Genomic DNA, 17152 nt, shown 5'->3' on the forward strand with positions numbered 1-17152 from the left:
GAAAAATAGAGAAATTGTAGTCTTCCTTTATCTCAATCGTTGTGGACGCGTTAAAGCCAACATTGTAGGTACTACAAAAAAAATTAAGGTGCTTTATGTTCAAAAGTTCTAAAGCGGATTTTGATGGAATACCACAGAGTACAAAAGTTGGACCATCTAATATTTGAACAAATTTAAGCCTTGTCAAGTGAAAATCTGCTTCATCGAATTCGTATTTTCCAGCTTTTTGCTTTGTAGTAGTTGTTGCTGTAATTGTTGTTGTTGCTGTTGTTGTTGTTGTTGTTGTTGTTGTTGTTGTTGTTGTTGAAGATCGGAGCCAACCTCTGCTAATGTATTTCCGAGCTCTTTGAAGGATCAAACAGATCCGCGAGTCCTGTAGGATCTTCATACCCTTTGGATTCTGGCTTGGTTTTAATCTTGATCGGGGGAAGATCCTTAATCTTGATTTCGTTTCTGAACATTTCGCCGATGTGTTTCTGAATAATAATAAGAAAGCAGATATATTATCTTGAATGACCGATCTATTGCTATACAACAAACCCACAAAAGGTGGTAGAGACTTAGGCGAAATAGTTTGTAATGTACTGACTCTAAAGATGTTCTCCTTCAAAATGAAAGCTAACCTTCAGTACTTAAGTACGTTGTAAAAATTCGTTTCAGATTGGGTACGAGTTTGAGGATGAAACTCTCCCATGTAGTGCCGCTAAAATGAAAGCTTTTGGGCAGTACCACCGTTTAGAAGTGTTGCACAACATGGCTCTGTATTACGACGGTAAAGAAAAACCAAGACGTTGGATAGTTTCTCACCCCAACAATTCCAGACACAATTTTTTTAAACTGCTCTTTCTTCCTTTTCTCAGGAACCTCTCTTCCTTCAAAACAAGAAGCTTCAAAAGCCTGAAAAGACAATAAATACAGCTTCAATAGCTTACTGAAAAGCATGTGAAAACACTGTGTGATAGGAACATTTGGCATTTTTCACAAGCTTTTCTTCAGCTCTCCACATGCCTTCCACACGCACACAGAATGTCTGGTGGTACAAGACGTGTGAAAACTGTGCCTACACTTTACTTTAACGAGCGCCCGAGTACACGCCGATATTTATCCATTTTTTTCTAAACTTTCGGTTTCACACCAGTAATTTTTGACGTTCTCTTCAAAGACAAAGACCTCTAATGAAAGGCAATCTAACCTTACAAGCTTTGTACTCGTCAAACCAACACAAAATTTAACATACATGTAAATCTTCCAAGGAGCAGTTCGTCTGAAGAAGAAGTTGTTGGAGAGATGAGTACTGAGGTCTCTGAAATGAGAAAAACAAGTGATAAGAAAAACCTTTCTCTAAAGATCGATAAAAGAAACGTCAGTTACAACCCGTGATAGTGATCTTAATTTTGAGCCTTCATTACTCCTCCTGCGTAGGATTTGCGTTTAAAAAGAGTTCAAGGACTGGAGCTTACAAGCAAAGCACTTACAGAAGTTCTCAGATAGAAACATAGAGACGACGTTTTCCAATGGATGGAGTTGCTAATTAAGATAAGAATACAGCGGTAATAGCGTCCCAATACCTAAACATGTCGAGCCCTTAGTGGAGCGCCCTCTCAAGCAACCTTTTTTCAGAGTTCAGCTACAACAAATCATGGTTGCTAGTTACAAGAAGGATACCTCCGGAACCCTTCGAGACAACTTCCCATATCCCCCCCCCCCCCCCCGCCTCCTGAGAGCAAATGGCAATGCGGAAAGCTAACCTTAAAAGAATAATTGATCTGTAAATGAAATCATTAAAATTGGAATAAGATTCGTCGTCAAATGAGGACTTGTTTTTCCAATTTTAAGGTGTTAATGTCACCAGAGGAAAACTTACCAGAAGTTCGTACATGTTCTGTCCAACGTAAGTGAGGTAAGTTTCTGTAGACCCATGGCCATGCACATGAAGACCCTTAAACAAAATGCAAATTACTTTCATCAAAACTGCTTCTGTATGGCTGGACATGATAGTATTATAGAAACTGTTTTCTGGCTTATTTAGTGTATAGAGGGAGTAGGTTTCTAAAGAAATTGTGGTGCTGCCGCGTAAGGGCAGGGAGAGGTGGGGTATTACACTTTAATTTGGTATTATCGACTGAGTTGATACTATAAATCAGCCACTGCAACGAGTTTATAAAAATGACGATTCTACTGTTAGCCCTTCTTCGAGTGAGGAAGGAAAAAGACTGCACGACGAAAAGCACGTGTGTTTTCGTCCACTTTTGCCGAAATGTCTGAAGAACTTTTGACCATGATTGTTTATACAGAAGGAATACCCTTTTTTTCTACTGTAAAATCATCCAAACTAGCAAATACTGCACACCTTTAAGACCTGAGAGAACAACTGTTCGATTACAGAGTCAGCAATCCGTGAGCCAGTCTGCCTGGTTAGCATCTCGACCTACAAACGTTGAAATCATTGTCCAAGATACCGTTGAAAAATTAATTTTATGCTTCTGATACTGGTATCCAAGTGTCCCCGTGATTATGACAACTACAGACATATACGTGTACCCTAATATACTCCCATAGCCAACGAAGAACCGTACTCCTGGTTTCGTTTACTTCTCTACTGCAAGGGGCCATATAGAAGCAACGAGTAACGGCAGAGGACACAAACATTCCCAACACCTACATACCACACTCCTGTTGTGAATAGAAGGCTGCTTTACCTCTTTAAGAAAAGTCATTGCAAGTCGCGTAGCCTTGTGGCAGACGGCGGAGTCCGGCCACGTCATACAGGCAAAGACTGTAATCAGCATCTGCATGTTGACACTCTGAAATTCAAATAAAAACCCCAAATATTTAATTCACCCACAGACGGTCGTATTTTAAGGTGCGTTGTGGTAAGATAAAGCGGAATATAATGGTAGGGATACAAATTCCCTTCTTAGAGAGATCTCCATCATAAGAGGAAGGTCATGGTTAGTGCACTTTGGAAAAATTCAACTTCAATTCGAAACGTTCGTCTTTGACAATCCGAGACTATCTTTCACGTCTTTGAATATCCTCGTTCCTTTCTTGGTTAACTTCTCCTTTTCTGGTAATATTTTTGCTTTTCTTCACGATGAAGGCAGTTTTGCACACGGCAGAAAACGATTCATATTATCACGGTGTGGTCCCTTTGAGAACTCCGAGCACGGTTTTTTTCTAAGTTAATTGCCGGGAATATTTCACCTGAAATGGTTAAAAAAAATAACACCAACAAACTAATCGCACAAAATGCACTTTCCTTTTTACCTCTGTTCTAAGAAGAATGAATCCCAGTGATCCCATGCTGGCATTGTACGGATCTATACCTATAAAAAAAAAAAAAAGCAAAACAATGTACAAACGTCTTGGAACGAGTCTTCGCGAAGTCGCAGCCCACAATGGGCCATCTATGAGCCTTTTAAAATTTTGCATTTTGTATGAAACATTTACGTTGGTCCCTGGTTACCTTTCATTTCCTCTTCCTCTGTTACTTCCATTCTTGACGAGTCATCGCTGTCCCTGTTTACTATACACGCCAGAGCTGAAATGAAAAACACAAATTCAGTGATGCGGTCAGCATTGAAAAATAAGCTGGCTAGCCAAGCAATAAAGAAGACAGCTTATTAAAAGTAACTACATTAACGTTAGTTAAATTAACGACCACATCAGCTCTTACTGAAAACATCCAGGTAGTCCTTGCTGATGATAGACACCAGCTGATCTTCAATAATCTCTTTTGATTCCAAGTTAACTTCCTCATTTGCCGATTGCGAACTGTGGGTTTAAAAATACAGAGTGGAACTCACAAGAGAACCTTTCAGCAAGTTTGCATATGAAATAAAATACCTTGTAACTCGTAATACTTCCACATCGCAAAAATGCCTCGTCACACCTTTACTTTTTGGTTTTGGTTTGGTTTTTTAAATTCCAAGATTCATAGAGAATCTTTTATTTTAAAGGAATGAAACCTTTAAGTAATCCTTTTTTGCCAGAGAAACACCAAACACCAAAGAGATCAGTGATGATTGAGTATCAAAGTTGAAAAAATCTTTCTTAATCTTTCAAGATTGTCAAGCTGTACGAAACTCATTTGACAGTCGATGCTTCGGATCCAAGTTAATGATCAGCTTTTTTTATTTTTATTTTTTTCAAATCTGAACACACCAAAGCGATCCTCGACATAGGGGTGTGTGTAAGACGCCACAGCTAGTGGCTACAATAGTTCCGTACAGCATACACTAGACGTGTATATAGAAAAAGTTACAATTACCTCACAGCTTGATGCTGTCTAACTATTTGCCACTGTTCTTCAAGGTGCTGAGAAAAGAATGAAAGCGGCAGATATTGATAATGCTTTAGTACACTTCCGACTTCTACGCTTAACGTTCAAGAATTATCCGGTTTTTTTTTTTTTTTCATTTCCGTAAATTAGTAGAGAACTAGCGACTAATTAAGCAGCAGTGCATAAAGCTAGCAAATCATTAAGATTGCTTCTATTTCGTCTTCCGCGTTCAATGGTTGGCTCTAAGCTAATTAATCAGCCAATCAGACAGAGCCGCTCTTGATTTTCAGGTTTGCGCTTGACACCGATCACGTCTTTTCTCGGCCTTCTGATGGGATAAGTGTTTGTGTTTTGCTGCTACGAGACTGGAGTACCTTTAGCTGGTCAGGAAGTCCTACCTGAAGCATATGGCCGAAGAAAGGAGACAGGACTGGGACGAGTACATTCTGATAGTCACACTGAGGACAATGCAAGATAAACAACTTGAAAAAATTACCTGCATCGAGTTGAGGAATACAACGGTATGGCTTGGAAGGAATACGAGTTTGGGCTATCGTATTTGCATTACTGGCCTCCGAACAGATTTCGTTATTATGTGATAAAAATAAAGAAAGTCTGTCTGAAAGTGACAAAGATCACGGAATCTTTCTCTGCCCGCTTCTTCACACGGAGTGATGAGAAATCTGGCCCAGCTGAAAGCTGAAAAGCATTCAGTCGGGCCAGATTTCCCTGACAGTTTACCAGTACCCATCCACTCCTAAATGAAGAGAGACACTGAAACCAGGGTTCGACACAACCCTCGCAATCAACGCTAGGCTTTTTAAAATACCCTGCCAATTGAGCTAACCCAGGGGTCAGAATCATTAAGTTCTGTTTTGCCTGACACTGAGACAAAACCTAAAAAATCTCAAGCATTATTATACGATTTTTACCTAAGAATGACTACTGCTGGCTTTATCTTTTAATCCTACATATAGGCAAATTGACTGTCGAACAACCCGGCCGAAGAATACATTGTTTGCAATTTTTTTTAAGCTTAACTGTAAAATATATCAAAAGATTGACGGTTGAGAAAGGAAAGGAAGTCTGACCTTCCCAAGTTTTGCTTTATTAGGCTTTGAGAATAGCTTTTTAAGCCACACCTGTAGCCCCACCTAATCCAGCAATCAATCTGAGGCAAAAATTTTACACAATTGAGATTTCCCAACATCTGCTTCAAGTTTACCGCACTTGAGGGCGGTTGCGTTCTTTAATTCCTAGCTTTTTCATTTCTTTTTAAATCATTTTTCGTTCTGCAACTGAATAACAAACTTAACTCAAAAAAGTATTGTTGTTAAAGGATACGCACAACAAATCTCAGTCTGTAGTTCGGAACATGCTGCAGAGACTTGACGACACTGTCGACCATGAGTTGAGCTAGTCCAGGAATAATGTAGAAATCATGGCCAAGACAGAGAGCAGAAAACCCCAGAGTATGGTAACTGAAATAGATTTAACACAAATGTTAGTTATGTAGGGAAAAAGCAAGCAATGTTGTCATTGTAAATAACATTAGTGACTTGGCCCAGATGGGGACTAGAATTCGAAACGTGAGTCACTGCAATCGACAGATATTATTTTCAGTACTACTGTCACCCGGAAAAAAAAAATACACGACCAACTAGGGGTAGTAGTGTAAGTATTGGTAGAAGTGTTAGATATGTCCAGAAATGTGTAATATAACGAAAATGGCGAAATTTCGTCAAAATCGTCGAATCCGCCAGACTGATTTCGCCGTGACGAATTTGACTTGTTGGGAATTGCCTCCAAGATTGAACCAACACACTCACATAAATCCCAATTTCTTCTCGTTTATTATCAATAACCGAACGTTAACAACGAAATCAACAACAACTCCCCTCGCTGTCACTGTTCCAAAGTCTCCTCTCCGCTCACGTGTTCTGCTACATCTTTTATCACTGTCAATCATTGGTTGTGGGCGTGTCATTTGACACTTTCTCAAGTCTTATTGTTTATGATCAAACATAAATTAATAAAATTATTTTTGGAAAAGTTTGTGATTGCTTCTGTCTCTTTTTTTGTGACCAGTCATAAATCATAAATCTCAATTTCTTCTCGTTTATTATCAATAACCGAACACTAACAACGAAATCAACAACAACTCCCCTCGCTATCACTGTTGAAAGTCTCCTCCCCGCTCACGTGCTCTGCTACATCTTTTATCACTGTCAATCATTGGTTTTGGGCGTGTCATTTGACACTTTCTCAAGTCTTATTGTTTATGATCAAACATAGCGAAAATCACGCTAAGGGTAACAAACGACTAATGATCACAATATTACGCACGATTTCCGACAGACTAAAATTCGTCGCCACTATCGTTACTGCGTTTCTGGACATAAATGCTCTTTATGTCATCGACACTGGCTTGGCGAATAACTAATGTTTGCGGTATTACACAATCTCGTACTTACCATGAATCAGCTAAATGATATAAGAAGCCTTTTGTGACGGAAATAGGGGTTGGAACGAATGGAGCACTGCCTTTGTCTTTGTTTTCTAGTCCTTGAGGGAGAACTGAAAGGACAAGGAAAAATAGTAACAGTCTCAAGATTAACATGTAACTTGATGACGGTTGTTGACCAAGTGTTCGGTCAAAATCTTAGCACACTTTATCATTTCTTCATTTAGCTATTATTCATTTACCTACGTTTATCTTACTAATAAAAAAAAGTACGAGACGAGAGTGGATTGCGAGATAAATTTTCAAAACTCGTAATTGTTGTCTGTGCTGTAAATGATCTCAAGACGTGTGTTCTATAACACTGAAGTAACAACTACTCGAGGAAACATTTACTAAATGAAAAAGAAAAGTTATTAAAAGTTACGATGTTGAAGAAACCTGCTTAAACGTTCTTAATGTCTGTCAGTTCAATTTGGGCAGTGCGGAGAGGCCAAGACGATCCCAGAGAACCGCATTTACTACACTGATCCCGCCCGCAGAGCCAGGTACAGTAGGCAAATTCTTGTGAGCAATTTAATATATCGCAGTTCGTCAGCCGCCAATTCGGAAATGCTCGCATCTATTCTTACCATATATGGCGCTTGTATCGAGATCGTGCATGCCAAGAGATGCTAGGTACTCAGGAAATATGGAGGACTTGACTGATGGATTATGTATTCCGTTCACACAACTGAAATACGAAACAAATTAAAAGGGAACGTATAATTTTTTGTCTTCGGAAGCTGAGCATCTCAAAAGTAAGACTAGTTAACATGATCAGTGGGTTTCAATGATTTTTCACAATTCTAGGTCTTGTCGACTTGGAGCCCTCTCTAATTTAGTGGCATGAAACCAAAATCAAAGAAATCTTAATGGCGAATCAGAACAAAAGAAAATGACACACCCGGCCAAGAACAATTTAAAATAAAAGCAAGGAAACAGCCTAAAGGGAATGAAAGCGTTAAGGACCAGAGGCTCGGTTTTCGAAAGTCCCGGTAACTTAACGGACCTTAAGCCATGTTTTAAAATCAAAATTGTTTTCTTTCAAGATGGGGATTTCAAAAGTTTTGAAAATGATACAGTAAGAAAGAAACAAAAAAAAACTGGTTCGGGTGCCAGAACTTGTTTTCCTCTCCTTTAAATTTTGACTTTAAAACATGGCTTCGGGCCCGTTAAGTTACCGGGACTTTCGAGAAACGGGCCCCAGATCAAGATGGGTCGAGAATGAGAGGAGTTTCTTCAAAGTCAATCTCACGTTGAAGTCTGGAAGAAACATTATGATTTTCGCAACTCTATTGAAGACTGTTTTTTAATCATGAAATTTCTACAATTCAGAACCGCAAATCCTCCCGATATTGAACGAAACTAGAATCAAGCAATTAGAAAATGGTATTGAACTCGAAAACTCGCCGACTTCCTCCACGGCCAAACCTGAAATTTCCATGTCTGTGGAGAGATCAACGATCATTACAAATCTTTTACGGTTGAGTAAATAGAAACGCACTTGATTTTCCGCCCAATCCTTGATCAACTCAGATAATTGTCAATACCTGTGATATCGAGTCTTCAAGTCAAACCAAGACGATCAATAACCTACACGGACTTCAATTACAAACTATATTCTGCTGTTTCACTATTTCTCAGTTCTTTTCATCCAAATACAGGTTCATCATGAATCGATTTTTCATGGTATCATTTGCTGTCAAAATTTCTTCAATTTTCCTCCCATGAAACTTAGCACAGAATGTTCTCAGCCCCATAATTCCACGGGGATCATGCCACAAAGAAAGAGAGACGCACGCGTACAAGACACAAGTAAAAGTACAACAAGAAAGAGTTCGGCCTCGTTCACACTATGCTGGATAAATTTAGAAACGCATCTGTTACTCAACGGTTCAGTATACTGTTCATACTAGTCTGGAAAACTATTCCAAATGATATTCCTCAAAAACGCTCTTTAAATTGGATAAAATATGATACCTCCGGCTTTGTGGCCAAATCATTATCATAACGGAGCCTTGAATCAATTGCATAACGGAGCCTTGAAGTAACTTTGGCGAGATAATTAGCTCCTTTTAGTGCGTAGGCTCAAGGATGCATCTAGCCGCTCTGACGCTAATGATCACTGTTGTGTGGACCTTAAATACTTTATCCACATTTTGGTAAAGTGGATGCGCTTTCAGAGTGAAAGCGCCTTCTTCAAATTCATCCGGCATAGTGTGAGGAGTCCCCAAGTCAGCGTTTGTACTTACTTTGCCAGCAGGATAATATTGCGGAGTAACGGCAAGACATAAGATGCACATGGATTGTGCTCATAAGGAGTCCCATTAGGCATCGACCCAATGGACAGCCCCTCACCGGTCGTCGCCGTCTGTACAGAAACAAGTTATAACTGGTTTATAACAGACGCACAATGACTAGTGAGTACTTTGGAAATGCAAATAGTTGGGTGAATTTTGGCTGCTTCCCTGCTGACTTAACTAAGCGCTAAGATCGTCCTAACCTCAAATGGGAAAAGGTCAGTCATTAACAATGACAAAACTAGCTATGCCGATCCCTGGCCTCTTAGGTCATTCGATGTTCAAATTCCTTCCTTCCTACTTACGAAATTCGCGGAAGACTAAGACTAGGACTAAGACCAGATCAGAGTATACTGGCAAGGGACATTCAGTTTCTTTATACACCGGGAGGAACCAGCTTTTCTAGTTCGGCTAAGTTTAGGCGCAGTCCTCTAGTAACATTCCCTTAAGAGTTTCATTTTACTTTTCATTAGCAAACATCTTACCACTTAGTGTTTTTCTTCTTCCAAAAAAATAATAATAACAAAAACAACACGTACAAATTCAATGGAGACCGATATCACGTTAGAACTTTTTTTTTTTTCTAAAGGAAGAGAAGCCACTGCAAAAGTTAAAACTCTTGCCGTAGTCGTACTCTCTCTAGAACCTAAAGATCGTCAACAGTCTACTTTTTTTTTATTTTTTATAAACCGTTCGATGTTTTACGTGAGCTCTATAGTGCGGACAATTATAACTTTTTCGGTCTATGGTTCTCTTTTCAGAACTTAGCTAAAAACATGGACTGCACTTTTCGCATTCTGGTCATTATTTTACCTTAACTGTATCTTTAATAAGGAAAGAAAAACTAAGTATGAATACCTTGGTATTGAGCATAGCACAGCTTCGCACTACTGCCATAATGGTAGTCACAGAAAGCATTATCTGAAAAGGAATAATTCATAGAGTGTGAAGCACTAATTTGCAGGAACAACATAAACAGCGATCCTAAACCACGAAATTTTCAATTGAGAAATGAAATTAAAGCGGGATTGGTTTGGTTTTAATTTACTACTTTATGCAATCGGTTTGGAAAGCTTTCGCCACACTCTTAACCGATCGAAAACAAAACTGAAACAAAACGTGGCTTCGTCTTAGCTCTATTTCTCGGATCAGTCCTTCGATCCTCCCAAGAACGGCTCGGAGAGGAGCGCGAACAGTGGCTGGTAATCGAGCATAGAATTCGTCATTCGTGTTTTAATTTGCAGGAAGTCAGTCACGTGAGTTTCCCATTGGTTCCTTGCGTTGTTTTACTTTACTCTGACTGGCTGTTGTGAATACATCGATTTTGGTGTTACAACGGTTTACTGAATGGCGATGGTAAGTGAGTTTCGTTCGATTGCTGAACGTAATCCTAAAATAGCAGCCCTTCAAATATGAAAAACTTTTGCCGGCTGGTAAGTCCAAATCCACATGAAAATGGAAAATAATGAAATACCTGAAATCTTCTTCCCTTCAATTTATCTGAAATTAGACGAAATCGTAAATCAGCGACTAAAAAATCTAAAACATAACTAAGAAACACATTTGGGTATTAAGAGTAACTTTTGCGCGTTTGCGCGAGCATTTCATAAGAATCGGTACTGTTTTTACCTATCTCTCTTGGAAATGCTATGCAATCGATTTTTATTTCTACTTTCGTAATTGTTACCGTATGGTCTTTGCGCACTATTCTGTGAAGAGACTATGGGTAAAAAAACTAACTTGGAAATTGAGTTAAAGCGGCTAAGTGGACAAGAAATGAGAGGAGAGCTAAACACATACCACTTTGAAAGTAGCCTGATGGATCCTGATCCATTCCAATAAATGAAACAAAACTCTCCGGAGATGAGATTGCACTACCAAGAAAAACGACACAACACCAACAAGAAGACAAGACTGAGATAACTAAAATATGAATGACTTTTAAGAAAATGTAGAAGTCGTTGCGATTATTGAGCGGCAATCATTGTGATTCAACCCTTTACGAAAGCATTGAAAATAGAAATATCAAAATCTCTATTTTAAAAGAATAAATTTTGAGTAATTTGCGAGCGTCGGATAGTATCGCCTACCAACAGAGTGAAGTTTAAATGGAGCCGTTTGTTCGCGTGTAAAAAAACACTGAGTTTAGAATAAACCAAAAAAGCAAAGGGATGACCAACGAAGGTGGATAATCTAACACGAAATGGAAATGACTGAAGCCTAGTTCAAACGGTTCAGGATAATTAATGATGGTCGACGATAGTTTCAGCTTTCATTCACTATCATTGACTACTACGTTAGCGTTCAGTCGGTCCATGAGAGTTGATGATGGCTGACAAGATCACGCTATGAGATGGCGTAATTGTAAACAAATATGGCCCGCGCCGAGATCAACAATTTCGGCAGTATTTAAAATTTTTAGCCATGAAGTTTCGAGTTGAAGCTACTAAAACTTACCAGGAGATGATAAGAATGAACTGCGAGACATTACGCGAAATTTGACGGCTTTTGGTCCTTTTACCATTTCCCATTTTGGTTTGAGCCTTTTTTGGCACGTTCCAAACGGCAAAAACTAACATCAACTATCATGTCGAATTTGAACATGTCCAAATTTGCTACTCACCCTTGTATTCTGTCACTCAGCCATATTTTTTTGACGGGAGTTAGGAGCTCAATGAGGAATTCATTTTGTTTTTCTTTGCTCAGTTTATTGCTGAAAAATTAAACAAGCATAGATAAATCCATAGGAAATTACCAATGCTAAGACTTAAGTTTAATGGATAGGTTACATCAAAGGCACATTAAACTGGCGATTACCATTTCCCAGTTTATTGATAAAATATCGAGACCAGAAGAGAAAAAATAGTAGCAATGACAACAACAAAAAAAGGAAAAGAGAGAGAAACACAAATCGCCAGGCCAACACTCGTCGAGTACATATAGAGAGCTATATTAGACTCTGCTTAAAGGAAACTACAAAAGGTAACACATAAGCTGAAGATAAAGATTAAACTCAACGCACGTTAATACCTAAGATGATTTCACTGAAAAAAAAAAATTCGAGTGGACCTGAACTGGGCCTTTAAGAAAACTTCACGGTCGACTAGATGTAGTCGACCGTGAAGAGTGCTAATTCGGGGATTTCAGAGTGCTAATTCGGGGATTTCTGGAAATGTTATACATTTATTCAAAATATGTCAGGTTCCTTGTGTTACAGTATCATTAGGAAGTGAGAACCTCAAGTGCATCACTACCTGGCAATAACCAATGCTTCTGTTAAAGTGCATCTGTCTTTCACAGGAACTAGCTCACCAACAAACAAGGACTTTACATGCTCTTTAAGGGCATCAAATACTGGCTGAAAGACATCAAATACATGCAGAGCTTACTAAACAATAAAACCATTATTAATGGTAAATAAGATGTTCCTCGGCTTGGCAGACTGAGCTAATTCGCTAGTATCGACAAAGTTCATGCCTGACAGATAACAATGCGCTTATTCACTTAAAAAAATTATTAACAAATGGTAAACACCACAGCGTACACTATTGAGTTATGGATGCAGGCGGGAGGTAGCTAAGCACGAAAGAAGCGTAAGAGTCGCTCGGGGCGATAGCCGAGAGCGACTCTAGCCTCTTGAGTGCTTAGCAAACCTCCCAAGTGCATTCATAACTCAATAGTGTACGATGTGGTGTTTATCATTTGTATAATATAACATAACATTGATACATTGTAGCTAAAGAGTTCCCTTTTATTTAACAAATCTTACGAGACCAGAAAAAACAAGCGCGCGCGGAAAAATAGTCTTTGCATTTGCTCACGTCAGCAGCGTACACGCATGGGCAAATAGGGGACGCTAAATTGACTAATCAGAGCGCGCGCTTTGCTTTGGTTATGTTATAACAATAATTCCTCACCACCAGCAGCTCCCCAAATTCTTTGCAAATCTTTATTATTGCACCACAAGCATGACGGCGAGCATGAAGGACATCTGGACTCCAAGGACCCTAAATTCGCAGCAAGAAGGCTGAGCAACTCTTAATACACCCAAAAACAAAAAAAATAGGACAATGGAAATAGAAGTAAACTTCTTTGAAAAAGTCTAATGTCTAGTGCAAAACTGAAACAAAATATACACAAGTACCTTGGGTTCACCAGTTGTGTTGAACAGTACAACCTGAAACATCTAAAAGAACAAAAAAATTTAGAATAGTTTATTGTACTAAACTGCAAGTTCTTAATAAAACCACTTTATCTCATTCAATTCAAGCCTGTCAGAGATTAAAAAAAAAATGCACCTTTATCCCAACTGATGACAACTGAATTGAAATCCGTTTTAGTTCACCTTTTTGAGGACCTCCATCAACAAGTCCTTTTTGTATTTCAGGAATGGATATAAAGCTTGTGTGGCATCCGTCACACTGGACAAAATGTCAGGAACCTGACGACAACGAAACACAAAAATTTAGAACCTTAAAGGTGACATCATATTACTAGAGAGAGTTAGCATCGCGTTTACGTGCAAGATTGACCACGTGACCTTGTTTTTCCCGCCATTTTTTTGCGTTTGTCGGTTGCACTTTGCCGTCTCTACGCGAGGGTAACCTGTTCCGTGTTTGCCGTGTACCAAAAGATTTTCTTCACTTTTTCTTTCACAGAATAGAAGTTTTAAAATTGCCGCGTAAAAGGGCACCTAAACTATTCTTTCAAAGTCATACAAGGGCGCCTTCGAATTCACCGAGACGTGAACTCACGCGAAGCTAAAGCAGTAGGTTTCACACTATTTTAAGTGAAATGTAAAGGGTAAGCTGACGTTTGCCGTTTCACGTAAACGCGGTGCTTGATCTCTCTATTTACTAAAGCCGAATTTAAGCCTTACTTGGTTGTTTGTATCACTTAATTTCCTCTCACCTTTGAGTTTACATTCAAAGTAGACTGGATACACTCTCTGACCAATTCAACAAATGTCACAGATGTTCCACGAAATGTCACCTGGCTCTGAATGATCTCCTGGAAAGAAATATTACAAAGATATACTACACCACATATATTGTAATATGCTTTGGAACTTATCTGACAGGGAAGCTTGCTTCAGTTTTTAAGTATCAGCCTCAATTTGATACTGTCTTAAATAGTCAGTTGAAAACAGGCAGTTACAAGAAGTATCAACACAACAGCAAAAAAGACGATTTATCCAGTATAAAGCATTATTTTACAGCTGCCATGAAGCGAATACTATGCTGTGATTGGCTACCCGTGTGGGCAAGATGGGGCCATCTTGTTCGCTCGGGACTGCTCGCTTTGATCGTGCGTAAGGAAAAAGAAATTGCGTGGAGCGGACTTCAAAGTTCGTAACTCTTAGACAATCGTCGACGATGAAGACGCAAAAAGCGGCAGAAGACACTCAAAACAAACCCTCTCACTCCCAAGATTAGACAATCAGTCATTTCTCTTTACAGTATCAATACAATGTCCGCCAGAAAGCAGCCGGGTCCTGGAGTTCAGTTAGCGAAATAGTAAGCTGCGCGAAAAAGAGGGAGGTTTGGGACGAATAGCGTCCAAACCTCCTTCTCTCTTTTTTCAATACGCCGTTTACTGTCGGGCTTCGTTTTTCTAACTAAACGCCTGGATTATTAGGCTAACCAGAAAAAGACTAATAACTCTTTATACCCTACCATCAGTATGCACGTTCTTTTTACTTCTAAGCATACATTTCTTAAGAGGCTGACAAGGAGAATTTGTTTAACAATCAAGAACTTCTTTAGTTATTGATCATTTCCTTCATTCTCCTGACCTTAATGTGTGATTCAGGGGGTGATATTGTAAGGAGAAATTAGATGTTAGTCACTCTTAGGGGTTAAAGGGTGAAGTAAACATAGTGAGGACACTTACGGTTACCAGGGGGAAAAAGGCTTAAATGACGCTTCTTAGTTCTCCGTCAAAAGTTTTGAAATGTACACAGCATATTTCCAAGTTGTATTGCTGGTCATCAAAACTAAATTAACAAATGCTTAAAACTAACCTCATAATTATCTACTTTGAAGAATCTTGACATCACTGCATCCAAGTAGCGAGTAAGTCCATCCCATTCTTGTATCATCTTCTCTGTTTCTTGTGCGCTGACTTATAAGAAAAAAAGAAAAAGAAAAACAACAACAGCAATGAGATACAGACACACACCCACAAAAAAAGACAAAACCAAACAAAACAAAACGTCATCAGAGCAGGAAACTTGGGCCGTCCGAACGTCTGATTTTACTTCTCTGATGGCACTACCAAAAAAAAACCACAATTTTTACCTATAGACATTTAATAAATCCTTTTTTTTTTTTCCATATTTGACAACTTTGCTACCCACAAAATAAGTACTGCCTACAGAGAGTACTATGCCCACATATCCATACATGATCCAGCAAACAGGTAATGAGAATACTCAAACTCATCAGGTAGAAATTGTTATCTTGATCTAACAACAAATTCTCATAACTAATTTACAAAGAAATACATGGCAGCTAGAGGGGAGAATTAATAATCACAGCTTGGGAGTTACAGGATTAATAGCGCTGCAGGTCTCTCGCCGGTTCGCGTAGCTCAGATCCTCGTAATTTCCCGCGGGCGAAGAGACACTCGGGGCGAAGAGACACTCGGGGCGAAGAGACACTCGGGGCGAAGAGACACTCGAGGCGAAGAGACACTCGTGCCGAAGCGCCTTTAACGATGGCCCGCTCGCAGGCTAAGGGAGACGATGGCCCGCTCGCAGGCTAAGGGAGGTCAGGGATGTAATAACTGATTAACGTTTTATCCAAAAGAGAATTGCACCATACTTTTAACATCAGGTGCTGGGGTTTGTGTCACTCTCTGTAACAACCAGTCAGCTCCGTAAAGGAAAGTATCCACAGGGTGAAGCATTGTTAAATGACGTATGATGTCCATGACCTCTCCCCTCACCTCTGAAACATGACATTGCAGTTATGGAACAGTAAGTATTATAAAGGCTGATAGTTTCTAAAGAAACTGTTTGGGGCTGCGTCGGTGAGGGTAACGAAATAATATGAATATATCAACAAAGTTGAAATGGTAAATTGGCCACCGTTACGATTATAAAAGCTGACGTTTCGAGCGTTAGCCCTTCGTCGGAGCGAAGTAAGTATTATAAACGGGCTTAGACGCACACTGTAAACAGAAAAAGGCAAAGCCAGTGCCCATGGGTACGAACCGACTCAATCTGGATAAGAATCGACTGAATCTGGTTACGAAATCACTAGGTGCGAAACGACCGTGGGTACGAAACGACTGGATACCCCCTGCTTAACGTTTTCATGTAAACATTTCCACTGCGAAATGGCAGCAGTTTTAAAATTCTGAACATTTGTTCTCCTTTCACTGGGCTTTAAAGCCAAATCACAAAAGCTAACTTAGGTTTTCGTTTGCAAGGAAGTTTCTCAGAATCCTCCCCTAACAAATAGTTATCAATATTGTATCCAATGCCTTATTTCCAATCGACCAATTGACGGTACCTATTTCCATGTATTTTTTGCTCTATGAAGAAAGTTACAGACAACTGAAACATGGAGAAATGTTCGTTAAATTACAGTTAACATTATTCTCTAATATTACATTTTTCGTACTTTTTGCTAAAACTGCGGAAAGGATACCAACTATTTACTTACGGCCATTAACAGAAGTAAATTCTCTCTCACTGTTGAAGTCTTCTCTGTTAAAAACACTTCCCGGTGAGTCTTCCTCCTCTGGGTGACCAACCTAAACATGTTATTGGTGAGACGTGTTAAGTCAAAGCACTCTGAGTTTATTTTCATGCGATTTGTTGGTAAACTCTTTAATTCCCAAATCTGATGAGTAACTGGACATGCTACTGAACATTTCTATGTCCATTATTTACTTTGAATAGTGTGATTTTTGACAAAGAGAGTCTCGAAACCAAACCTAAAGTAGAACCAGGAGCCAATCTTAGAACTCCAAATAAACGCTATGAAGAATGGAAAATGGGAGGGTCCAAAACATGACTTCATGATCTTTTTTCTTTTTATTTGATTGGTTGCGAAGGGT

General features: G+C 39.2%; 1 protein-coding gene across 1 annotated transcript in view; it reads right to left on the minus strand.

Moving 5' to 3' along the window:
- Positions 1–6: 6 nt before the first annotated feature.
- LOC111341342 (exportin-5) overlaps positions 7–17152 on the minus strand; it is a 28832-nt gene continuing 11686 nt past the window's right edge. Inside the window, exons 12-38 of the mRNA XM_022948304.2 lie at positions 16756–16846; positions 15910–16035; positions 15108–15208; positions 13997–14095; positions 13431–13526; positions 13230–13271; positions 13003–13092; positions 12340–12443; positions 11709–11798; positions 10886–10959; positions 10560–10585; positions 9944–10006; positions 9038–9156; positions 7376–7476; positions 6757–6859; positions 5627–5763; positions 4681–4778; positions 4271–4317; positions 3677–3774; positions 3467–3541; positions 3268–3326; positions 2700–2804; positions 2351–2428; positions 1865–1939; positions 1238–1303; positions 808–897; positions 7–476 (exon numbers count right to left, since the gene is read on the minus strand). Of these exons, the coding sequence (XP_022804039.2) occupies positions 327–476; positions 808–897; positions 1238–1303; positions 1865–1939; positions 2351–2428; positions 2700–2804; positions 3268–3326; positions 3467–3541; positions 3677–3774; positions 4271–4317; positions 4681–4778; positions 5627–5763; positions 6757–6859; positions 7376–7476; positions 9038–9156; positions 9944–10006; positions 10560–10585; positions 10886–10959; positions 11709–11798; positions 12340–12443; positions 13003–13092; positions 13230–13271; positions 13431–13526; positions 13997–14095; positions 15108–15208; positions 15910–16035; positions 16756–16846 (2403 nt within the window). The 3' untranslated portion in view covers positions 7–326. The remainder of the gene's footprint in view (positions 477–807; positions 898–1237; positions 1304–1864; positions 1940–2350; positions 2429–2699; positions 2805–3267; positions 3327–3466; positions 3542–3676; positions 3775–4270; positions 4318–4680; positions 4779–5626; positions 5764–6756; positions 6860–7375; positions 7477–9037; positions 9157–9943; positions 10007–10559; positions 10586–10885; positions 10960–11708; positions 11799–12339; positions 12444–13002; positions 13093–13229; positions 13272–13430; positions 13527–13996; positions 14096–15107; positions 15209–15909; positions 16036–16755; positions 16847–17152) is intronic.

Source organism: Stylophora pistillata, chromosome 6, assembly GCF_964205215.1.
Source record: "Stylophora pistillata chromosome 6, jaStyPist1.2, whole genome shotgun sequence".
In the NCBI taxonomy this organism is placed as follows: Eukaryota; Metazoa; Cnidaria; class Anthozoa; order Scleractinia; family Pocilloporidae; genus Stylophora; species Stylophora pistillata.